At 46.4% G+C, this 26347-nt stretch overlaps 1 protein-coding gene across 1 annotated transcript in view; it reads left to right on the forward strand.

Moving 5' to 3' along the window:
• Positions 1–26347, forward strand: part of LOC147114786 (cyclic nucleotide-gated channel beta-3-like) — a 297343-nt gene that overhangs the window by 24984 nt on the left and 246012 nt on the right. Inside the window, exons 2-3 of the mRNA XM_085992718.1 lie at positions 522–710; positions 15518–15726. Coding sequence (XP_085848844.1) covers positions 569–710; positions 15518–15726 — 351 coding nt within the window. The 5' untranslated portion in view covers positions 522–568. The remainder of the gene's footprint in view (positions 1–521; positions 711–15517; positions 15727–26347) is intronic.

Raw genomic sequence — 26347 nt, forward strand, 5'->3', positions numbered from 1 at the left:
AAGGAAACCAGCTGATGGCGCATCATGAAATGACATCACCTGACCCGCTTCCTATTAATTGGGCCGCGTAACGCGCTGGCCAAGCATAACAAGACCAATCAATGGAAAATCATTTTACACAGCGGGATGGAGCCAGCAGCGGGGCCGGGACACACCACCGACATCGCCCGCCATGGACCCGCTGAGGTAGGGGAAATCGCGGCCTCAGAGTGCTGAATGTTTATTTATAATTAGCTCTTTTCTTGTACAAGGTCATCAGGGAGCAGCCCCATGATTAATTTATTAATTGAATGTCTTTAAAATGTTATCTGTGATCTACTGGAGATCCACTAGTAGCTGATTATTTCTAATTATTCTGATTAATATTGTAATATTATATTTCACATTTTTGTCTATTAGTTGGAGATCAATCAGTGAATTCATCATTTTGAAGTTAGCTTGGAGCCCAAAACATCTCTGTAGTTTGGCAAGACAAAGGAAATACTCTTTAATATTGATATATATTTCCATTTTTTGCTTAGCTCCAGTCAAAAAGCCTCCTCCGCCAAAGGAAGACAAAAAGGAAGAAATGAAACAAGAGGAGAAAAAAGATGAGACCAAACCTGAAGAGGAACATTGCCGTGACATGATTTGTTGTAAATTCAAGAGGCCTCCAATCAAAAAGTTCATACAGAAGTTAAGACTCCATGAAAGCATTGATATGTTCACAGGTAATTTGTTGTTAAACCAAGACATTGTCATTGTAGATTCAACAATGAACCAAATTTAGAATTAGGTGCGCCATTTTGTTTGATTCATGAAGAAGTGATATTACCAAAATTTACATTTCCGCCTAGTGGGAGGCATTTGATTGCTGCAGTCTGGAGGGGGCATTGATCACTGGTAATCTAGTGAAGGGCATGGCTCTCTTTTGCCTATAGTTTGTTGTAGGAACAGGGAAAATCATATCCCAGGTGGTCTAATAGTGCAGCATATATTTGTTTTGCCTGGTTGAATTGGTGGACACATCAGTCTCAATAGTGGAGTGCCTACCTCTACTCTTTAGCAATATTTGTGATTTTTGCTCGGTTTTCTTATAGTATAGTTGAGGAATAAATCAAGATTTTCTGGCAATCTATGAAAGACTCACCCTTGGAAATGGGATTAGGACTGCATCATTAGTTTTAGGAATAACCAAATTTACAGAATTCTAAACTGAAAATGAAGCTTCCTGACTCCAAAAAACATCATTTTCCTGTTATGTAGATCAGATTGTAAAACTGTTCAGGCCAGAAATGTCCAAATAATGTCCTGTGGACCACATGTGACCCTGAAGCACTGACAATCTGGCTCACAAAGCCCAGGGAACTCTTGTATTTGCACTTATATATCTTTTTTGGTAGTTTGAAGATTACAGGGTGCTGTGTGGAGTGTATGTATTGAGATGCATTAGACATCACAGCTGTATGGGACAGGCTGGATGAGCCAGTCTGTCATTTTTCGTATGTTTTGTAAATGCACCTAACAGACAACAAGGACAAAAAGCTTGGGCATTCCTAGTTTAGACAAAATATGGGTGATTGTACTTTTAGTTTGTAATCCAAAAAATGGTTTTATGATATGTACTACAATATAATGAAGTATTAATGCTGTATAATTGAATCATTTACAAAGCTTATTCATTATTACCCAGATATTAGTTGTCCTAGTTATGAAACATTTTCAAACACTTAAGTCAATGCATTAATTTATGGATGTGGTTGTTACTCAGGATGTTCAAGAACTAGAGAATCAGGCAGATATAATGAATAGTACATTGCAATGACATTCATTGTCAATAATAGCTTTTGCTATATTTGTATGAATGGTGGTATTGTTGATTCTTCTTTTGGGGGTGAGTGACCATTTTAACAAATGAGGAACAGTTGGCTTAGGGTTAAACGACCAAAGTAAAAGTAAAACGACCAAAGATGGCAGATGTGTCAAGGAGGCGAGAGTTAGGATTACAATGGGAATAGTTTCATTTAACAGAAGGAAGAGGATATTCACTGGACAACTGAATAGAGAAGTGAAGGAAAGCTTAGTGAAGAGTTTAATATGGGGTGTGTTGCTGTATGGTGCTGAAACATAGACACTAAGGAAAAAGGAGGTCAAGCTTCACGAGAGCTTTGAGATGTGGATTTGGAGACACATGGAGAAAGTAATGAGAAAGTACTGGAAATGATACAAGAAGAATATAGATTGATTAGTGTTATCTGACAAAAGATAAATTAATTGGATTGGGCATGTGTTGAGAGGGGAATGGTATGTTGAGAGAGGTGTTAGAAGGGTGGATGAAAGGAAAAAGACCAAGAGGGAGGAAAAGAAGGATGCTTCCAGTCACCTGAATAATGGAAGATCTTAGGGAGAATGAAGAGAAAAGCACAGACAGAGTGGTTTGGAGATGGCAGAATTGAGCCAGAGTCTGCCTTAGGCAGATTACTGATGCCGATGATGAAATCTAGAGGTAAAACCATTCTGCTTTAACACATGAATACTAATACTTTCACAAATCAGAATGCAACTTAACAGGCAACTTAACTTATTCAGCTGAAAATCTTGCTTTTACTAGCATTATCTTTTCAGTTCTTGACCTGCCCATAGAGAGCTTTGCCCTGGGCTGCTATTTAATTCCACTTAGCAATACAGTTTTGTCAAAGGATGAAGGTGGGTCACCTAGAGCTACACTTTTGAACATGCCAGCATCAGGTAAATAACAGTATTGGTAGCAGCCTGATCACTTTGGCTTCAGAAATATTTGGATGGAGATTGATGTGTAGTACAGGGAGATATAACATGATTGCATTGGGTAAATGCCCTATGTTCTGTGTTACTAAACCATACAGCCCAGAAAGGTCAAAGTTTCAATCTATGGTCTGTGTTGATTCAGTTGATCTCAGCCAGGGTGATAGTTAGGGGTGTCACCTGGTTACAGAGAGCAAAGATTGGCTAGGATTCCTGCTACTGATCACTAATCAGTAACCTCAACAGACTCTTAAAGTACTTCATTGGCTGTGAAGTGCTTTGGAACATTTTGAGGACATAAAAGGTGCTATATAGATAGCAGAACTTCTGTGTCCCTTGGTCTGCCAGGTGGGTAGAGTTAAAATCCTCCCCGTTCATGATTTTTCTTTCTCTTTATACATGTCTCATGTATAATCAACACCGGGAAGTTCACAGCATACAAAAGCCAAATGCACAAACAAACGTGTATAGTATTACCACTGCATAATTAACCAAAATTTATTATTTTTTACCATGTCTTGCAGTATATGATTCTTTTATTGTGCAGAAAAGAAAATGTCATATATCAAAACTCCTGACATGACCCCTGTGGATGGCTGGGAGTTCCCATGGCATTAAAATTGGACCAGTTGGCATATCTCAGCCAGAGCTTCCCTACTGAGCTGAACCTCTTTTTTGGTAGACCTGCTACCTAGGATATTATTCGCTGTGAGTATTGAGCTTCCTATACCTTCTGAACTTCTAGGTGACCCTCCTGCTGCCCCATCTCCAATGGCCTCTACTTTCTGACAAAAAATCTCCTACATAAGAACATAAGAAATAGGAGCAGGAGTAGGCCATTTGGCCCCTCGAGCCTGCTCCGCCATTCAATAAGATCATGGCTGACCTGACCTTGGCCTCAACTGCACTTTCCTGCCCGATCCCCATAACCCTTGACTCCCCTGTAGCTCAAATGTCTGTCTACCGCCACCTTGAATATATTCAATGACCCAGCCTCCACAGCTCTCTGGGGTAGAGAATTCCAAAGATTCACAACCCTCAGAGAAGAAATTCCTCCTCATCTCCATTTTAAATGGGCGACCCCCTATTCTGAAATATGCCCCCTAGTTCTAGATTCCCCCACGAGGGGAAACATCCTCCCTGCATCTACCCTGTCAAGCCCCCTCAGAATCTTATATTAAATAAGATCACCTCTATTCTTCTAAACTCCAACGAGTATAGGCCCATCCTGCACAACCTTTCTTCATAAGACAACCCCTTCATCTCAGGAATCAACCTAGTGAGCCTTCTCTGAACTGCCTCCAATGCAAGTATATCCCTCCTTAAATAAGGAGACCAGAACTGCACGCAGTACTCCAGATGTGGTCTCACCAGTGCCCTGTACAGTTGTAGCAAGACTTCCCTACTTTTATACTCCATCCCCCTTATAATAAGGGCCAACATTCCATTTGCCTTCCTAATTACTTGCTGTACCTGCATGTTAATTTTTTGTGTTCCATGTACGAGGACCTCCAGATCCCTCTGTACCGCAGCATTTTGTAGTCTCCATTTAAATAATAATTTGCTTTTTTATTCTTCCTACCAAAGTGGATAACTTCATATTTTCCCACATTATACTCCATCTGCCAAATTTTTGCCCACTCACTTAACCTATCTATATCCCTTTGCAGACTCCTGGGATGCCATCTTGCCAGCCCTGGGGAGGGGGTGTATGGAGGCAGGACTGCTGGGAAAATGGCAGAATTTGGGGGCGGGTGCCATCTTCCCAGGAGGCGGGTAGCCGTCCCATGCCGGTTCCCGTCTCCTTGGAGGCGGGAAGGGATTACAGCCACTTAACTGCCTGTTAACAGGTAGTTAACAGGCAGAAACTAGGCTTATCACCATTTTGCCCACACAAGTGTGGCCTTCCCGAAGGTTCCGAACCCCACCAGGGTCACCGAGGCAAGTAGTGGGTCTGCGGGGGTTGGAGGGGTGCAAAATTGTGCTGTGGAGGTAAGTGATGGGTGCAAGTGTGGAGAGGTGAGTATCTGAGGTAAGTGAAAAATGTTAGTAAAAGTGCACTTACCTTTGTTTCTTCCTGCAGGCTTCAGTCGGTTTGTATGCAGAGAGTCTCGCACCTCTGCAGTAGAGATGACAGATGGCCGTTGCATTCTCCAATGCAATAACCATCTCATTTCTGTAAAAGAAAGAGGCTTGATGAGGTCTTGAATTCAAGACCTCATCAAACTACAGAGAATGTCACTCTTTGACAGTTTCACAGAGCTGTCAAACAATGACAATTCATCTGTCAAGAATTTTTGACAGATGAAACGTCATACGTTGACGTTCCCTGCAATCGGATTTCCCTTAATTGGCCTGCTAAACCCGCTGGGCAGGCATAACAAGGTCAATCAAGGGAAAATAGCGTGGATTGGCCAGAAGTTAATGGAGGCGGGACTGAAGCCCGACAAGTGGGAGTCCCGCCTCCACAAGCTCCCCATTGGCAAAATCACCCCCTTTGTGTCCTCTTCACAACTTGCTTTCCCACCTATCTTTGTATCAACAGCAAATTTGGCTACAGTATACTCGGTCCCTTCATCCAAGTCATTAATATAGATTGTAAATAGTTGAGGCCCTAGCTGAGAGTTATGAAATATCTCCTTAAATGTCTGCCACTGCTTATCTACCGTCTTACCCTTTAATCTATTTTCCCAGTCCACTTTAGCCAACTCCATCTTCATACCTTTGTAATTGCTTTTATTTAAGTTTAGGACATTAGTTTCAGACCCCAGTTTCTCACCCTCAAACTGAATTTTAAATTCTATCATGCTATGATCACTCTTCCTTAGAGGATCCTTTACTATGAGATCATTAATGAATCCTGTCTCATTACACATTCCCAGATCTAAAATAGCCTGCTCCTTGGTTGGTTCCACAATGTATTGTTCTAACAAACCATCCCGAATACATTCTATGAACTTGTCTTCAAGGCTACCCTTGCCAATTTGATTTGTCCAATCTATGTGAAGATTAAAATCACCCATGAGTATTGCAGTACCTTTCTTACAAGCCCCCAATATTTCTTGATTTATACTCTGTCCTACACTGTAGCTACTGTTTGGGGGCCTATAGACTGCTCCCACCAGTGACCTCTTTCCCTTACTATTTCTTATCTCCACCCAAACTGATTCTATATCTTGATCTTCTGAGCCAATATCATTTCTCACCACTGCACTGATCTCATCCCTTATTAACAGAGCTACACCACTGCCTTTTCCTTTCTGCCTATCTTTCCAAAATGGCAAATACCCCTTAACATTCAGTTCCCAGCCTTGGTCACCTTGCAACCACGTCTCTGCAATGGCTATCACATCATACCCATTTATTTCTGTTTATGCCGTCAACTCATCTATCTTGTTATGAATGTTGCATGCATTCAGATAAAAAGCCTTTAATTTTGTCTTTTTACAATTTTTCCCTACTCTGACTCTATTTGCTGGTGTACTGTTATGTTTCTACGCTCTGTCTCTTTCTGTCACACTCTAGTTATCATTACCCCTATTGCTACCCTGCACTGTTGCCTTCTCCTTTCTCTTTGACTTTTTAAATTTCCCCTCACCTGAACCCCCCCACTATTTAGTTTAAAGCCCTATCTACAGCCCTAGTAATTCGATTTGCCAGGACACAGCATGGTTCAAGTGAAGCCCGTCCCAACAGAACAGCTCTCTCTTTCGCCAGTATTGGAGCCAGTGCCCCATGAATCGAAACTCATTTCTCCCACACCAATCTTTGAGCCACGCATTCAACTTTCTGATCTTATTGACCCAATGCCAATTTGCTCGTGGCTCAGGTAGTAATCCAGAGGTTATTACCTTTGTGGTTCTGCTTTATAATTTGGATCCTAGCTCCTCAAATTCCCTCAGCAGAACCTCCTGTGATCACTGATTACTACTGTGGTGATACTTCAAAATTTACCTAGTCATTCAGTTCATTAACTTCAGGTGTGACCTTTTCAGTTTGACTGTGCTGCTGTGGTACACTGCATGAGTTCATCATCAATGACCTTAACAAGGCCTTAACAAGCAAAAGTCAAGCTTTTCACTTATTTTTGCTGATGTTTGTTAATCTATCTTTGGAGGGATAAGAATTCATTGATCCAACTTAAACATAGATGATTAGTCATTAATGGCTTCTACTGCCACTCTGATATTTTTTTAAATTCAATTTTGGGATGTGAGCATCACTGGCAAGGCCAGCATTTATTGCCCATCCCTAATTGCCCTTGAGAAGGTGGTGGTGAAACGCCTTCTTGAACCGCTGCAGTCCTTGTCGTGAAGATATTCCACAGTGCTATTAGGGAGGGAGTTCCAGGATTTTGACCCAGCGATGATGAAGGAACGGCAATATAAGTCAGGATGGTGTGTGGCTTGGTCCCAACACTCTTTACGCAGGATTTTTTTAAAATAAAGTTATCAGACAAAGGAAACTATTTTTCTTCAGCATAGCATATGTATTACTTCGATGAGTATGGAGTTGCTCAACTAATGTTTATCATAGTATCATAGAAATTTATGGCACAGAAAAAGGCCATTCAGCCCATCGTGTCTGTGCCAGCCGAAAAAGAGCTATCCAACCTAATCCCACTTTCCAGCTCTTGGTCTGTAGCCTTGTACGTTACAGCACTTCAAGTGCATATCCAAGTACTTTTTAAATGTGACTAGGGTTTCTGCCTCTACCACACTTTCAGACAGTGAGTTCCAGACCCCACCACCTCTGGGTGAAAAAAGTTCTCCTCAACTCCCTTCTAATCCTTCTACCAATTACTTTAAATCTATGCTTCCTGGTTATTCAGAATTCACAGAAACCCCACAGTGCAGATAGAGGCCATTTCGGCTCATCGAGCCTGCACCGACACATATCCCACCCGATCCCCGTAACCCCTACACCAACACATATCCCACCCTATCCCCGTAACCCCACGTATTTAATCCCCCTAACACTAAGGGTCAATTTATCATAGCCAATCAACCTAACTCGCACATCTTTGGACCTCTTTGCACCTCTCTGCGAGGGGAAATAGGTCCTTCCTATCTAGGCCCCTCTTCATTTTATACACTTCAATCAAGTCACCCCTCAGCCTCCTCTATTCCAAAGAAAACAACCTCAGCCTATCCAATCTTTTTCCATAGCTAAAATTTTCCAGCCCTGGAAACATCCTCGTAAATCTCCTCTATACCCTCTCTAGTGCAATCACATCTTTCCTGTAATATGGTGACCAGAACTGTACACAGTACTCTAGCTGTGGCCTAACTAGTGTTTTATACAGTTCAAGCATAACCTTCCTGCTCTTGTATTCTATGCCTTGGCTAATAAAGGAAAGTATCCCGTATGCCTTCTTAACCACCTTATCTACATGTCCTGCTACCTTCAGGGATCTATGGACCTGCAGTCCAAGGTCCCTTTGTTCCTCTACACTTCTCAGTGTCCTACCATTTATAGTGTATTCTCTTGCCTTGTTAGCCCTCCCCAAATGCATTACCTCGCACTTCTCTGGATTGAATTCCATTTGCCACTTTTCTGCCCTGCCTAACCAGTCCATTGATATCTTTCTGCAGTCTACAACTTTCTTCCTCACTCTCAACCATACGGCCAATTTTTGTATCATCTGCAAACTTCTTAATCATGCCTCCTACATTGAAGTCTAAATCATTGATATGTACCAAAAAAAGCAAGGGACCTAGTACTGAACCTAAGCTAATATTTCACACTCCTCCTCCTTAACTACAATGTCTGTATCACCCCTCTCCTTTGTGAAGACAGATTTGCCCACCACCAAGACTGACTGGCCTGTAATTACTCGGTCTATCCCTTTCTACCTTTTTAAACAACGGTTCTGAAGGGATTTTTACTGATCCTAGCCCCTTTAGGGCTACCCCGGATCAGGCGTATTTCTCAAGACATTCACTTTCAACTAAAGTTTGAGGTAGCCGAATCCTAAAGATGCTTAATTGGGTGTAAAGGTCCGGACTATCTCTCCCTAAAGGAAAGGAACAACCCGAGAATGTTACCGTCCTCCAGATAGCACTATTAATAAGTTTAGCTAGACTGTAACATTCCGGATATTATGAGGGTCCGGAAAACTCCCCCAAAATTCTGTAACTCTCCACCAAAGAGTGTACAGAGATTGAGTTCACGAGTTTTTGATACAGAAGTCTTATGTGAGACAATTCTAAAAATATATAGATTTATTAAAGAACCGACATGCAATTTACAGTTGGTGAGTCAATTGCAACATTAACAATTTCAAAAAGAGAAAACTTACGATCTTATTATCAGAGAATCTTACTTTTAAATCTTAACTTCACTACAGTATTACAGTTCTTAAAGTTCTTATACAGGCAGGATATCCACCAATATCAAATACCTTTGATCCCCGAGGTACAAAGAGCTGGAGACTACAGAGCCACCTCTGAAGCCGAGAATCACTTTGCCTGATTAAAGCGAGTCTGTTATCCCATTTGAGAGTTCAATATTTATACCTTTTTCCAGTGGTATTTTCTTTAAGATTTGATGCAAGCTAATTATCTCTAGTCAATTTTCTGCCGACCTCTGCAACTCTTACTGCCACAACTCTTACTGCCACCTCAGCCAGACTCATGTCTCATCTCGAGGTGTTCTAAGTTTACCATTTAAAAACGGTATGACGGCAGGTGTTCCTTACTTTGTCATCTTTATGAGGGCAGATGTTCCTTATCTTATGTGCTTCTTTACGAAGTGTAAATTAGAACACCTTATCCAGGGTGAACCGTTGTTTCTTTCCCAAAAGTTCAGCTTGTCGGAGCCCTTCACCTTCTGTTTCAATAAGGTTATTTATTCAGGGTCAACAACTATCTTATCTCAATAGCCAGAATGCTTTCACAGCTATTTCATCGTTCGGTTTCTAAATTTCCAAACCCAGTTTGTCATGTTTTAATAAGGCCAGAATTCTTTCATAAGATGGTGTATTTTTCTGAATAGATTATATGGCTCATTCCTTCACAGTTCACCGTTAGCAGTCCTCCAGCACCACACCTGTAGCCAGAGAGGATTGGAAAGTATTCATTAAGAACCATACCCACATCTTCGCTTCTGCACACAAGCTTCCTTTTTGGTCTCTAATAGGCCCTACTCTTTCTTTTGTTATCCTCTTACTCTTTATGTATTTATCCGATTATGCTCCTCTAAGTGAAAAGACGAGAGGTTGGGAACCACTGTTGTTCTTGAGACTCTATGATCCCTCTGACAGGAATCTCAACTATTATTAATGTCCCTTAATCAGTGCTGGGATGCTCCTGTGTGTGAGTGGTGCTTCTTTCAGAGATGGCCCTAGAAGCCACTTCTGCAGAGTCTACCACAGGCACACAGCTCATGCTGATAACTCAGTCAATTGCCCCTTTGCAAAGACCACTGTTGCAGGATGTCTCCTCACTGCAGAAGAGTTTTCTGTGCTTTTTGGGAGCTCTCAATTTTTACTGCAATCATGAATAGTGCTGCTATCTCACTGCTGGCAGAATCCATACAGGACATCCATGCATCCTTCCTTCCCAGTACCTAAGGAAGAGAATCAAGGGCCTTCTCCACATTGCCCATATGTTCAATCAGCCTTTCTTGAAAAGGAAGAAACCTAAGCATTCTACCTCGAGGAGACTGAGGAGACTGCTCTGCTCCTGCCATCCTCTGACCAGTGGCTATCTCTACTATCCCTTCCTCACTTTCTACGTCTTCTTTACCATTGTGCTGGACAAATATTCAGTGCTTGCTTCTGCTTTTCTGCAGCTGCAAATTCCAAGATGGTAGTATATGTGTTGACGCTAACTGCAAATGCAAGTAGTGATATTAGGTGCTCTGGTATATGGTGCTGCTCTGGTTCAGGCTATGCCACATTACTGTACTTCCTGTGCCATCATCTGTAAACAGAACAGCTGGTACATTTACTAGTGCATTAATACACATTACCAATTTATTATTACCTTTGGAAGTAATGATATGGAAAATCAATGTGCTCGGTGAAAAGATTAAGCCATTCATGTTAACTGATCCACAAATCAAGAGAAAGTATCGTGAATTTACAACATACCAGAGTACAAGCATCTCTCCCTCAGTTCCTCAGCATCCTTCAATGATGTCCATATCACCTTTGTTCAAAAATTGTTGTGAGTTTCATTATGTTGCAGCCCTATCTGGTGTTGCTGAGCATGCTGTTGTTTTTCTACATAAGTGGAAAGACAGTATTGACTCATGTAATGTTGAATTCGTTTTCCTGTATTATAATGGCAGCACAATGCAAATAAAAAAAAGTATTGGGGGTAAATTTCATTGGGGTTCTCCCGATCATCTGCCATAACTTCAGCAGAAGAGTTGCAGAAACCCTGGGAGAATCAACGTAAACACTGAGGCCTAGAAATTCGGTGGCGCCCCATTTGGGGTGCCAGTCTCGCCAGGGCGCCGGAAGTACCGCCCCAGAAGGAGTCGCGAGCGCCCGCCGGAAATTCAGTTTGAGCACCCCAAATGGAAGTGCGGCGCTACTCGAGGTGCCCCGCATCCGTCTTGGAGCGCTGCAACTGAAGTTCGCAGTGCAACGTGCCGCAGCGCCACACGCTGCGGCATGGCGCGCTGCGGTACAGCATGCCTTCTGTAGGATTTCGCAATAATTTTGAAATTTTCTACAGCTCCGAAGATTTATTTTTAATTAAAGAATACCTGGGTAGAATACACCTTTAAAAATCCAGGGATCAAAAATGGCCGTCAGACCTCGTGGCAGAAGAAAAGGCAGCCTGTGTGTCTGTGAAAAGGATAATCAAAGATGGCTGTCCGACCTCGTGGCAGAAGACACAACACAGCCTATGTGCTGTGAAAAGGAAAATCAAAGATGGCTGACAAAGGATTTTTTTTTTAAACCAGCCCCTGAAGTAGTAAGGTATTTAAACCGTCAATCAAATGCGGTTTGGGAAACTGCTATGATCAGCCATGATCTCATTGAATGGCGGAGCAGGCTCGAAGGGCCGAATGGCCTACTCCTGCTCTTATCTTCTATGTTTCTATGTTACAATGTTGACTCAAAAGATTAAGTGCTTGAGACTGTCAGCATGAACAAAGGAACTTTGTTTACACGAACGCTTTACAATATTGACTTAAGAAATTAAGCACTTGAGACTGCCAATCAATTGCGGTTGGGTGTGACCACAGGACAATCAGATTGTTTACACTAACCTCCAAGGGCTGTTTATTCAGCAATTAAGGAAATAGACATGTTTTCTTCAAACGGAGACAGCTTTATTCAACCCATCACAATGAATGGGGATACATTCAAAAACCCATCACAAGGGAAATGGGTAATTCATCCAAAACCCATCTCAATGAATGGGACAGATCGATTCCCTTTTGTATAGCCCAGATACATCCGGATTTGGGCAGGAAGATTTCGGCTCCAAATGGGGTATAAGATAGCTTCTCAGGAAGCCATCTCTCTCTCTCTCTGCAGCCTCGCCTCCGTGCCCTATCTACAACTCAGGAGCCCACCCAAGGGAGTGGAATACCAGCAGTTACTTTTAAACACTGGGGTATCTCCATTTCAGGGTGGTGAAGAATCTAAGACCACAGGGGCACGGAGCAGGTGTTTCACTGGTGAGCATAGTTTTTCTGGCCCATCACAAGGCAACTTAGATAGGTATTTAGGGGTGGGAATTCAGGGGGATTTTGTTAAAACTGTAAACTTAGTCAATTTTCCCTCGTTGTGTCCATTTTCTCCTCCCCCGTTAAGTAACAGTGTTGCACTAAACAAAAGAGTGCTGTAGTGGACACTAAGTGTACTGTGAGAAGTAAAGTGTTGTATCTAAGTAAAAGAGTGTTGCACTAAGCAAAAGAGTGTTGTAGTGGACACTAAGGCCTAGAAATTGAGTTTGGGGCGGCCAGCTCGCTCGCGCCCAGAAATTACCGCTGCGCGCGGAGCCATTTGTGCCCGCCGGAAATTCAGTTTCAGCGCCCCAAGTCGAAGCCAGCCGCAAATCAAGGGTTTCAGCGCCCCCGCTTGGGGCGCTGAAACTGAATATCGGCGCGCTAAGTGCCGCAGCGCCACCCGCTGCGGAGCGGCAGGCTGCAGTACTGCAGGCCTTCCTCCCTCTCTTAAGGGGGAGGTGCCTGCAACAGCGAGATCGCCGCTCGCTCGTGCCGGCAAATGAGCCCGGCACCACGGAGAAGTGCCGGGCTCCCGGAAAACAGCCGGCAATGCCGCGGGGGGGGGGCGTGGAGGAGGCCGGGGAAGGAGGTACGGGCAGGCTGTATTTAAGTAAGAGTGTACTGTATTAAAGGTGCTGTATTTAAGTAAAAGAGTGTTGCACCATGCAAAAGAGTGCTGTAGTGGATATTAAGGCCTAGAAATTCACTTTGGGCCCACCAGCTGGCGTGCGCCCAAAAGTTAGCGCTAAGCGCGGAGCCAGTTGCGACCGTCAGATATTCAGTTTTTGCGCCCCAAGTCGGAACCGGGCGCTATTCCAGGGTGTGCCCGCCCCCGCTTGGGGCGCTGAAACTGAATTTCAGCGCTCTAGGCGCCGCTGCGCCACCCGCTGCGGAGCGGCAGGCTGCGATACTGCAGGCCTCCTCCTTCTCTTAAGGGGGAGGTGCCTGCAACGGGGAGATCGCCGATGGATAGTGCCGGCAAATGAGCCCAGCACCACGGAGAAGTGCCAGGTTCGCGGAAAGCAGCCAGCAATGCCGCGGGGGGGGTGGTTGAGGAGGCCAGGGAAGGAGGTGCGGGCAGGCGGCCGCCGAAAAAGCGGCCGGCCGCACCTCCACCTTAAAGCACCCCACTAAGGCTACAGTACGGCCCCGTTTTCTGATCGCTGTTTGCGGCCGCTGCGGAAGAGGCGGCCGCAACTCAATATGGGGGTCGGGCCGGTAGCGGGGCGGTAGCGGGGCACTGCGCACACCGATGACGTCATCGGTGCCGGCGCAGCGCTAACGGCTACCGCCGCCATTACCGCTGCGCTGAACATCAGCGCAAACTCCTGTATTGGCACAGAAGCCCTCTTTGGGTGGTAACTGGCCGCAAAGCTGGCAGCGCCTTACTGAATTTCTAGGCCTAAGTGTACTGTGTTAAGTAAAAGTGCTGTATCGAGCACAGGTGTGTTGTATTCATTATTTTAAGTTGTTTTCTTTTTGTTTCAATAAATACTCGTCTGTTTTGCACCCAACCACGAGTCTCGTTTCTGTCTACATCGCTACCGAATAAGTCCGGCGGTCAGAACCAGGAAAAGGGGAGCGCTTCGAAACCGCACGGGGCTCTGGAGCAACTCAGAGGCTTCTGACTGGCCAGAGACAATAACCCCATCCCCGTTGATAATTCCTACATTTCCTCCCCTTCTGAAAGGGGAGGGGCCTGCTGCAGCGCGATCTAAGATCGCGAGTGCCGGCAAAAGAGCCCGGCACCGAGGAGAAGTGCCAGGCTCTTGGGAGACAGCCGGCACAACGCGTGGGGTGGGCTCAGGAGGCCTGGGACAGCTGCACGAAGAGGTGCTGGCAGGTGGCCAACAAAAAAAATGACCGCCCCGCACCTCAGCGCCTCTACCGCCACAGGTAGGTCCCCCTGAACCAGTCGCAAATTGCGACCGGCGTTACAGCAGGGGGCGCTACCAAATTTCACGATCAGGGCGGTAGCGGGGCGCTGCGCACACCGATGACGTAATTGGGGGTGGTGCAGCGCTAACGTCTAGTGCCGCCATTAGCGCCCCGCTAAATTTCACGGGAGGCGTGGCCAGTGGCGCTAAACCCACTAAGTGCCCTCTTTGGGTGCTAACTGGTGGCCCAGCCCACCGAATTTCTAGGCCTGACTCTTTTGCCAAAGGTACAGTGGACATGTGGGTGAACCCTCATGGAAAATCACCCTTTACCTTAATTATGGCAGTGTAATGCTAAGTATGGCTTCTGATGGCAATGTTTTCATTATGTTAAGGTGCCAGGTTAAAAAATGTGAATACAGTAACTAATACAGGGTGCAATATTTGCACTTCCATTTCCACATTACCTGGGTGGCTATTTTCAAATCATGGTATTTATTTCTCATACCCTTCCAGGGCCTTTGGGCTTCTAAGCAGGTGTTGATACGTTCAGTAAAGCAAGTCCAAAGAGTTTAGATACTTGTTTAGTAGGCCACTTTATGGTCCCAAAAAGACCATTTTGTTTGTCATGGATTCTATCAGAGTGAATAATGAGATCATGATCTAAAAAAATGTGTCTTTGAATGTTGCAAGCAGCCATTGCCCGTGCCTTCCAATTTCCTCACTGCATAGCTCTATTTACTCAGAAACTGCTCTACTCAGAAATACAGGTAATTAAATAGCTCATTAACTGTTTGACATTTATGAAAATAAGCATCAGCCGGTTTCTACTAGGCAACATTACCGAATTCACGATCTAGCAATCTAACCAAAGGAAACCAGATCCTCTCGCCAGTGTGATAAACAGGTGCTACTCACAAACCAAAGTAGTTGAACTTTAATATTTTTTTCCAAAATAAGGCTATATGTATTGTCATTTACCCTGTGTCAAAAGCACCACCTGCAGGCTGGGTCAGGGAATGGCATTGAAACTGAAAATTGATTCACTGAGACAATATAATTGCATGAGCAACTTCACCATCGTAGCTTTAAGATAAATGGTAAGCACAGTTTGAAGATATTTGTACTGTGTTGAAATGTTTATTCCTGGTATTTTGTGATAATTATTAAATACTGTGTTTCAGATCGGTTTTATGTGGTGTGGTTGTTTTTCGTGGTACTAGCCTGGAACTGGAACTGCTGGTTTATTCCTATGCGCTGGGCTTTCAACTATCAGGCACAACAGACTCTTCCCTTCTGGTTAACCATGGATTATATCTGTGACTTCATCTATCTGCTTGATATGTCAGTATTCCAGGTCCGAGTGCAGTTTGTGAAACAAGGAGACATAATAGTAAGTTCCGCTTTCGTCAGACAATTTCAAATAATCATGTAAGGCTTTTGTTGAACTAGGCATGTTTTGATGAAGAATGAGTAGTGGCTCTAAATGCACCACTGATGTATGGAATCGAGCCATATCGAAATGGAAGATCCCATGTTTTTTTACCAATCTCTGATGAATTAGTTGGTCTCGATTAAAGCAGTAGTGCGGGTGTTACAATTGGCTTCACTGTCCCTGGGTAGGAAAGGGAAAATTAAGCCAGAATTTCTGGTCCTGATTGCCATCCGGTGATAAGTACTGGAAAGTGCACAGAGCAGTCTTTCCTCTTTTGCACTTGGCCATTAAATGACTGCAGAGGTTCAAGAATTTTTTGAAGAGGTAACAGAGAGAATAGACAAGGGTAATGCAGTAGATGTAATTTATCTAGATTTTCAAAAGACCTTCGATAAGATACCACATAATAGACTAATGAATAAGGTCAGAGAATGCAGACTCAGGGGACAAGTAGCAGAATGGATAGCTAGTCAGCTTCAAGACAGGAAGCAGAGAGTAGGGGTAAAGGGTAGCTATTCACAGTGGCAGAAGGTGGGAAATGGTGTTCCACAAGGATCAGTGCTGGGACCACTGTTGTTCACAATTTATATTAATAATTTAGACTTTGTAATCAAAAATGCAATTTCTAAATTTGTGGATGACACCAAATTGAGGGTGATAGTTAATACTGAGGAGGACTGCAACAAGTTATAGGAAGACATTAATAAACTTGCAGAATGGGCATATAATTGGCAAATGAAATTCAACACAGATAAATGTGAGATATTACATTTTGGTAGGAAGAATAGGGAGGTCACTATTACTTGGAGGGTGCGGGTTTAGGTGGGGTAGAGGAACAAAGGGATCTCGGAGTACAAATACACAAATCACTAAAAGTTGCGACACTGGTTAACAAGGCCATAAAAAAAAAAACAGGCACTAGGGTTTATTTCTAGAGGGATAGAATTGAAAAATAGGGAAGTTATGCTAAACTTGTATCAAACCTTGGTTAGACCACACTAGAATTGCGTACAATTCTGGTCACCATATTATAAAAAGGATATAGAGGCACTGGAGAGGGTGCAGAGATTTACAAGGATGATACCAGAAATGCGAGGGTATATCTATGAGGAAAGGATGAAGAGCATAACTAGAGGCCATCAATAAAATATAGTCACCAAGAAATCAAATAGGGAATTAAGAAGAAACTTATTTTCCCAGAGAGTGGTTAGAATGTGGAACTCGCTACCACAGGGAGTAGTTGAGGTAAATAGTATAGATGCATTTAAGGGGAGGCTAGATAAGCATATGAGGGAAAAGGGAATAGAGGTTTATGCTGATAGAGTTAGATGAGGAAAGATGGGAGGAGGCTCGAATGGAGCATAAATGCCGGCATGGACTGGTTGGGCCGAATGGCCTGTTTCTGTGCTGTATATCCTATGTAATCCTATGTAAGAAGGAGGCTTGCCAGCACCTTCTCAAGGGCTGCACAATCAATGCCATCTTTGCCAGCGATGCCGATATCCCGAGAATGAATTAAAAAAATCACCTGGACAAATTAAGTGCCTGTAATAGATCCCGGACGATTTTCCATCCAATTAAGGACAAGTTCAGGCTCAGCTATGATGCCCTGCACAGTTGAAGAATCTGCCAACATTCATTGTCAAAGCTCACACATAAAGATTGAGTGAGTTACTGAAGGACTTCCAGGGCCCATGGAGCTGTACCTCAGCTTTAGTAAGTACCTTTAAGGGAGGTGGGCAAAAAAGGGAGGAAATGAGAAAACTGGATAGTAGAGAATGGCCTTGGCATCCCTCACTGTCAGGATTCTTGCTGAATGTGGGAAAGGCTGCTGGGTCGACTCTGCTGTGACTCCCTCCTGTTTTGCTGGTCCTGGGTTAATTATGTATTCAGAGAGGGCTCCCAGCAATATGTAAGGCTTGAAGCATTCCACTGTGTGGGAGGGATATCCACTTAATAAAGCTGCTTCACAGGATCAGCTGAAAATAGAACAAAATTAGTTTGATGACAGAATATTTTGATAAGATGTGTGTTCCACTTTGACTGAGGACAACCTTTGAGTGGGAGGTTGGAAAAATAACTGACTCATATTTTCAACAGCCAGAGTTCCAGCTCCTGAATGCAGTGACTGCAAAGTTGACTGAGATATGGAAATAGCAATAGATTTGTAACCTGTAGCATTAATTTGTAAGTTACCCTGCTTCAAATAGTACTTATGAAAGATGTGGAGGCAGCTGAAGAGCACCAGAAAGTGGAAGGAAGTCCTTATAATCATACTCACCACCTGGCTCCTGCTGCCATTCATGCAGGTGTTGTTCTCCAGAGACAGAGCTGGGGCAGTGACTAAGGAAAATGAGCCGCCAGACAAAGCCCCACCTTCCTGCCGTCGCTAACATATGGTGGGATGGGTAAACAGCAGCCAGGTCACTCCACTCCAAAAGACTGGAGGTAAATTTGTGCAGTCATTTTTAGGGGTAAAGATTCAGCAGTCTCTCTGCCCCATTTTCCACCTCTGTACCAGTTGAAAACAGTCAGTATTCAGGAAGAAAATCCAGCCCATGTCTTAGTATTTCCAAATTTAAAGTAGATAATTTTTTGAATAAGTTAAATTTATTGCATTATAAGAGAACAATTATTTGTAGGCATACAAGTTGAACTCAACTCAAAGCCGAAATTGTTCTAATACTCAATTCTGCTTTGCTGTTGGTCTGATCATTTCTGCCTTTATTATCCCACTTAAGATAGTGACAGCTAAGTATTCACCTTCAGCCAGGACATCAGAACCATCTCAGCCATTGGCTTATCTGTGATCCCTGTCAGTGGTGCTCAGGGTCAGCTGAAGGCAGATAAATGAACAAGTTCTCCCTCTTGCCACAATCTCATAGAGGGGCTCTGAATTTAGTGGTCTGGTGAAAAACTGACAAAATTCAATTCTGGCAGTGGATTAAAGCCCTGGAGACAACATCTCACCTGGAGGCAAGTGATGGCATATGGGCCAACAGGTCGTTCAAATTGGGCATTTTTAAAATCAAAGTAATTTTTGCTGGTCTTTTCCCAACTATGTGCAAAAAGTGACACGTGTATGAAATATGCAAATAAGAGAGCATTATACATGTTCGATCCCCTTAAGGAAATAGGAACATTTTGGTTGTAGTAAACTGCAGTAAAGTACTTTATCTGTTAATCCATGGACTCTTTCCGTACCTTACACTTTCATGAAGTGTTTAACTGGTGGCTAGTTGACACATGGTTTATCATCTCTTTCCCAACTAGATGGTTGTGAGCTGAAGTCACTCAAGTCTACCTGTCACTGATGAGAGACAAATTTAGTTTTTTCTGGACCATCTCAGTAGATCGAAAGCCTTGCTATGGTGGAATACTTTGTCAAGGGAAGGGAAAAGCTGAAACCACTTGCTCAGCTACAATTGTATCTGGTCTCAATGAATCATAGAGTGGCAATGACAGCTGTGGGACAAAAACTAAAAATCCGTAAAGAGAAGTACCCATCAATCAGTTCTAGCTCAGTAAAGACTCTCACTGTGGAACCAGCAAGTTAAATAACTCATTCACTACACGTCGCCATTAAGTTGTTATGACAACCCATGGCCATTGCGTGCAGTTGCAATACTGCCATCATTTGGTGGACTCTCCATTCCAGGGTCTGTATTGGGATTGATGCTAAACTGCAGCTTCAGTAGAGCAATAGTGAAAAGAAACTTCAAATACAACTTCACAATAAGTAGAATCTTGAAGCACAAATAAAGATCTAAAGAATGAGCTATTGAAAGTGTTAATTGTGTTTGTAATAATATAGTCCATCTGGTCACTAAAATCCATGGGGGTGTTAACACAGCAATTTGCACCTACCACTGAACGCTGCCACTAAACCCACCAAAGGTTTGCCAGGTCAGGATGTCAGATCTCCGGGAGTGAGCCGTTCAGTGTTAAGGCACATCTGCGGTGATTCCCTACCTCGTCAATGATCCTGGAAATGCATGTGGAAGCTGGCTGAACTGGGGGGTAGGGTTGCCAGGTCATCCTCTGACTCCATAAAGTGGTGGATTGTGACCCCCCTATGTAAGGGTGGACGCTTAAAAAAAATTAAAAACCCTCTATTTTTGGGTGCCCAAGTCCTCCAGTCAAGTTCACTTCAGAAGGCTGGTATGTCTCATCTCACTCGAAGTACCAGCCTTCAAACATACACCTGATCCCTTTAAGGCCAAGGAACCAGGAACTCCCACCAATAGAGAGTCCCTGCCTGCTCCATATCAGTGGCCTTGTTTGAAATGGGATGAGGATCCACACCCAAGCAATGCAATTGAAAATTCCTACGTATGGCCAGGACCCAGCTTTTCAGGGTCCTGGTGAAGTTTGCAGTCATTCCAACAGACTCCTGCCAGAGGCTGGAGCTCACTGGAGTCCACTGGAACTCCTGAGCTATTTCGGTGCCGGAGTCTTCAAAGTGCTGTCCATGGGCAAAGCCTCTTTTACTGAATCTATTGGTATGTTCTACTGTTTTGCTCAGACTTGTTAGTAGCTTACACATTCACGTCTGCGCATTCAACAAAGCTAAACAGCATTATCATCCAAAATGCTAGCCTATCTGTGACTCTACAGTGGGGCATTTTATTGCAAGGTACATTGTACAGAAGACTAAAGTTAAAGGCCAAAACATTCAGTATTTATTAAAACAAAAGCAAAATACTGCGGATACTGGAAATCTGAAATAAAAACAGAAAATGCTGGAAACACTCAGCAGTCAGGCAGCATCCGCAAAGAGAGAAACAGATGTTTTGATGAAAGGCCATCGACCTAAAACTTTATTTTAGTATTATTTATCCGGTTTCTTGAGCTAATAGAGCATGCCATACATTTTCTGTGAACAGTTACAGCAACATGAATTTAAACTATTTTTAAACTTAGCCTGTACGATTCGTAGAAGGATTACATGAATGGCACTGATTTTCTTTCATTATTTCCCATTTACATGGTAACACTTCTGCAACAATCTTTCTCATTTCATTTTCCTTTGTTACAGTACATTAGGCTTTTTTTTCCATTGTCTTTAGCCTTTTGTATAATTTATTTGAAAATATGAAACAAAATTCCCCTCTAGGGAGTTACAAATAGGAAATTAAGGTACTGTGGCAAAGCCACCAAGGGACTCCTGTATATGACTATATAACTGCCTTTAACAGAGTGCTACAGCACCTATGTTTGTTTACTGTTTGTAAATAACCCATTCTCGGTAAGTTCCAGAACCAGCGCGGTGACGTCATCACGTTGGTCACATGACGTCCCGAACGGCGGGAAACGTGCTGACGTCATGACGTCAGGCTGGGAGGTTCCCAGGTCAGACCTCGTGAAGCCAGCCTTAAGAAAAGACCTGTTGATTGTTTCTCCTGCATTCCATTGCTTGTTCTTTAGTTTACATTAAACTTCGTTTAATTATCGGACTGACTCGACCTCAGTATTTCAGCTAGGGATCTGACGATTCCTACAGTGGTGACCCCGAAGCTTCGCGGACGATTTTCGCGGAGGAAGCGCGACGCAGCACGATGGATGTTAATGCAGTGACCTTGAAGCTCCCTCAATTTTGGGAACAACAGGCGGCCTCCCGGTTAGTCCAAGCAGAGGCTCAGTTCCAACTTCGGAACATCGTGCTGGATCAGACCCGTTGGCCTAGAAATTCATTGTAGCCACTTTTGGGGCGGTAAAGTCGGGCGGCCGCTAAAGTTTGCGCCCGCCGCCAAATCGAGGCCACTTCTCCGATATTCATTAGCTTCGCCCTAAGAGTTTGCTCGAGCGCTAAAACTGGCGCTGGACGCCTCTCTTTAGGCGCTAAGCCGGAGGTGCTGAGCGAGAGCGCCCAGGCCGGGCGCAGTGCAGGTGCGGCCATCTCGTGATTGACAGCAGACACCCTGGCGCCGGCCAGCTCTTAAGGGGGAAGGGTCGACTTTGTCTGCTGCCACGCCCTGGATAGTGCAGCCCTCCAGCTAGGCCTGAACACTGCTGCTGGACCCAAATAGCGCCTGAAGCCATGCAGAGGGCCCGTGAACGAGCGCAACGCTTCTCAGAGCGTGATCTGAGCGTGCTGGTTGGTGGTGTGGAGAAGAGGCGCCATATTTTGTACCCGGACAATGGCAGGAAGGCGCCGGTCCACGCCTACCGGAGAGCCTGGAGGCATGTCGCCAGCAAGGTGTCAGCCAACAGCGAGGTCCCCAGGACCGGTGTCCAATGCTGCAAAAAGTTTAATGACCTCACGCGGATTGTCAGGGTGAGTACCCTTTCCAGTGACCTCCTCATCCTTGCATGTGCACCTCACATTATGGGCAAAGGGACCTGAAAGCCCTAATGGCCAGCCCTCATCCAGCAGCTATGGGACAGGCATGAACATCAATTGCACATTCTGCACTTAACACACTGGCCAAGCTATTCCACCATGGGAGGCAGTGCACACAAGATCAGGGCGACACACTGGCCAGGGTATTCCACCATGGGAGGCAGTGCACACAAGATCAGGGCGACACACTGGCCAGGCTATTCCACCATGGGAGGCAGTGCACACAAGATCAGGGCGACACACTGGCCAGGCTATTCCACCATGGGAGGCAGTGCACACAAGATCAGGGCTACACACTGTACTTAGAGGCCGTCCTTTCTCTTGCAGGCCAAGCTGGCCAATAACAAGAAGAGCCGGACTGCGACCGGGGGAGGCCGACCCCAGATCCAGCCGCTCACCGAGCTGCAACATCGCGTGGAGCGCATCATGGGTGGCCGGGTGATTGGCCCCGTTGCATGTGGAGATGCCGACCCTGTTCTGGGCACCAATGGTAAGGACATCAACGTTTGGACCTCTCTCGTCCCACTTGCGCATCAGATCTACATCCTTTGCCACTGTCCGACCAATGCGCTGAATGCCACCAGTCATGCATCCCTCGCTGACGCCCTCTCCTCACTCTAAAGCTACTCTTGTGCCTTCCTGCTTTCAGATGGTGAGGAGGAGGTCCCTGAAGTTGCCAGTGACAGCCCCTCAGAAGAGGAGGAGGAGGAGGAGCAAGAGGAAGGCGGCCCATCAGGGGAACCCTCAGCCGTGGCAACCCATGCCAATGTAGGGGACACGTCTTCCCTGGAGGGGAGCGTCGCGGAAGTGTCGGAGGGGAGGGGAGCTCATGGGACCTGCGGCCTGCAGAAACGCGGGAGGGGGGTGCCAGCTCGGCGGTCTTCTCCCCAGAGGGGGGAAGGGTCGGAGGGGAGTCCAATTGCTGGGCCCAGCGGCGTCCAGCAACGCAGGAAGGGTCGGCCAGCTCGGCGGCCTTCTCCCCAGAGGGAGAGTCCGGCCTCCAGTCCAAAGATGGTCTTCGCCGAGGAGATGGAACGCCTCGAGGACTTGTCCGCGGACTTGGAGCGCCAGCACACGGAGCTCATGGGGGTAGTGGCATGGTTGCCTGAGGCCATCGAGTCCCTCTCTCGGAGTGTCACCGACGTCGGGGCCTCACAGGCCATCAGTTTGGCGGAATTCGGGGCAGAGCAGGCAGCGAGTCGGGCAGCATTCGGGGCAGATCAGGCAGCGAGTCGGGCGGCATTCGGGGCAGCTCAGGCAGCGAGTGGGCAGCTGATCAGTGGTGCCGTGCAGTCACTGGGTGCTCTGATGAGGTCACTGAACAGGTCAACATGGGCACTCACTGCTGCCACACTCGCTGTGTCAGCCAGGCATCGCCAGGGCACCCGGCGCGCTGCAGCAGCACAGCGGTCTGTCCCTCGGCAGATTGGTGCGCATGCTGCAGTGCTGGCCCGGGCGAGTGCCAGTGTCTCAGGCGACCAGCGAGCGCCTGCCATCCGCCAGCTTGCCCCCATTCCTCCAGCCGCCACTGCCACTCCCCCAGTGGAGCTGGCAGGAGCTGCTGCAGCGACTGATGCTGGCCAGCCACAGCTGCAGCATTCAACAGCCGCCCGCTCGACGGCCAGACCTCGACTAGGCCGACCCCCAAGGGCATCTGCCGTCACGACATGTGCCCCTCTGGAGCCTGCCCCCAGCCTTGCAGCAGCCAATGGCCTTACTTTGAGGAGGAGCAGCAGGGCGGGCAGAGGCCACACAAAGATGGCCAAGGCATCGCCCGAGCAGGCCAAAAAGTCGAATGTGTGGCCAGTTGTGTTTGTTTTTTGAAGGCCGAGGATGTGATGTTTGTATTTTACGAAGGCCGAGGATGACGGCCATTTTAGTTGCACTGTTTTGTTAATCCTCTCCAGGTTGTGGGAGCGAGTAATGTGTTTGAGTGTTTTTTGGGGGTTTCGTCTGTTTTTGGTTTTCATGGTGGAAGGGCCCTGAGTTTGTACAATAAAGCATTTTATTTATTAACATTGTCCATGTTTGATCTTTGAAGTGTTTGTTGCCTTAACCGGCTGAGGGCTTGCGGAGCGGCTGCAATCATGTTCTTTCATTGGCACAAGCCATTCCCTGACAGGGGGCCTAGAAGTGACGTTCAATAAGCCGACGACGGGCGGCCCTTGGACCTTGTGCCCCCCTCCTGGGCTGGTACTCCTCGTCCTCCTCCTCCTCATGCTCCTCCTGCTCCTCCTCCTGAGGTGGGGGTCCAACGTGAGGTGGCAGTGCCTGAGTCCTGCGGATAGCCAGGTTGTGCAGCATGCAGCAAACGACGACGAATTGGGAGACTCGCTCCTGCGAATACTGGAGGGCTCCCCCGGAGCGATCGAGACAGCGGAACCGTTGCTTGAGGATGCCGATTGTTTGTTCTATGATGTTCCTAGTCACTTGATGGCTCTCGTTGTATGCCTCTTCAGCAGGGGTCGTGGGTGCGTGAGGCGGTGTCATGAGCCAGGTACACAAAGGATAGCCTTTGTCCCCGATAAGCCATCCTCTTGGGGGAGGCTGTGCCTGGAACATGTCAGCCACAGTTGTCTGTCGCAGGATAAAGGCATCGTGGCTGCTGCCTGGAAAGCGGGCATTGACAGCTAGGATGCGCTGCCTGTGGTCACACACCAGCTCTACGTTGAGGGAATGGTAGCCCTTCCGGTTGCGGTAATCCTCGGCATGCTCCAGAGGTGCCCGCAAAGCCACATGCGTGCAGTCAATGGCGCCCTGCACCATGGGGAAGCCCGCTATTCTTGCAAATCCCACTGCACGCTGCTGCTGCTTGTCCAGGGTCATGGGGAAGGAGATGAATTGATGTCTCCTTCTGAAAAGGGCTTCGGTCACCTGGCGGATGCAGCAATGCACGGCGAACTGGGAGATGTTAGCGATGTCCCCAGCAGCGGATTGGAAGGAGCCGGTGGCATAGAAGTTGAGAGCCACCGTCACCTTCACTGCCACCGACAGAGACGTCCTGCGCATCAGCTGTGGCTGCACATCTCTCTGAAGCAGCTGGCAGATGTCTGCAACCACCTCCCTTCTGAATTGCAGCCTCCTTACACACATCGCGGCAGACATGGTCAGATAGGAGGACTGCTGGCGGTATACCCTGGGTGGGTAAGGCCACAGTTGGCGACGCCTGTTGCCCCCTCTGCGTCTAGCCAGGGCTGCCACTCTCTCACGGCGTCTGTAAGCCCTTCTGGCATAAGGCTGAAAGTCAGCGTTGGCACCCAATGCAGCCCCCATTATATGCTGGCAAACACTGAGCTCTCAATGAAGGCAAAGATAATTGCTAACCTCTGGCCTGAGCCAAAAATACCTGTCCTAGTGTTGGTCCAAACCAGTAAGCTCTCCTCCTTGGTCTCTCTCCAAAAAACCGTTGCACAAGAGTGAATGCTGCAAAATGGCTGGCCTTTATAGTGCGGGGTAAGTGCCCTTTAATTAGCGCTCCCCGCGGCCCGCCTCGGCTGTGTACCATTCCACTTCACAGTCGTTAGGGCCGCCCGGCGCACAATGGCCCGGCGCGAGTGAAGTTCCGGTTCGGGGCGCACAAAGGGCGTTGCACTAGTAAATGACGTCATGATCTGCGCGTGCAGCAGGGCGCTTAATGTGTACTGAAGTTGGGGCGAGGCGCAGATCGCGCTGCGCCCGGGCGCTAAGCGCCTAGCGCTCGAGATCTACTCCTCCTAAGGCGCTAACGGCTGGCGCGCCCAACTGAATTTCTAGGCCGTTATCTTTACGTGGTCTCCGCACTGGACTGCTCGACGGCTTCGAGGATCATCAGCCTGCTGGAAAACCCGCCCGTGGATAACAAGTATGATACGCTTAAGGCGCGACTAACGCAGGTTTTCGGCCTCACGAAAGCGGAGCGCGCACGACGTTTACTCACACTGCCCGGGTTAGGCGACGCCAAGCCGTCTGAGTTGATGAGCCAGATGCTCACGCTCCTTGGTTCTGAGCCGCAGTGTTTTCTGTTCCGGGAACTGTTCCTGAGCCAGCTCCCCGAGCAGGTGCAAGCAGCCCTCGTCAGGTCGAAGGCTACGGACGGTGTAGCGCTCGCGGCCGAAGCCGACACTATTTATGCGGTGATGCAGCAGTACTGCGCCACCTCAAAGCATCCCGCCCTGAAGAACCCCGCCTTGGCGCCTCCACCATCACGCCCGTTTCGGCCCAAAAGCCAGATGCTGCCGTCCTCCCTGTAGTTTCGTG

This window comes from Somniosus microcephalus, chromosome 7, assembly GCF_052327205.1.
Source record: "Somniosus microcephalus isolate GS21.2 chromosome 7, FLI_Smic_1.0, whole genome shotgun sequence".
Lineage (NCBI taxonomy): Eukaryota > Metazoa > Chordata > Chondrichthyes > Squaliformes > Somniosidae > Somniosus > Somniosus microcephalus.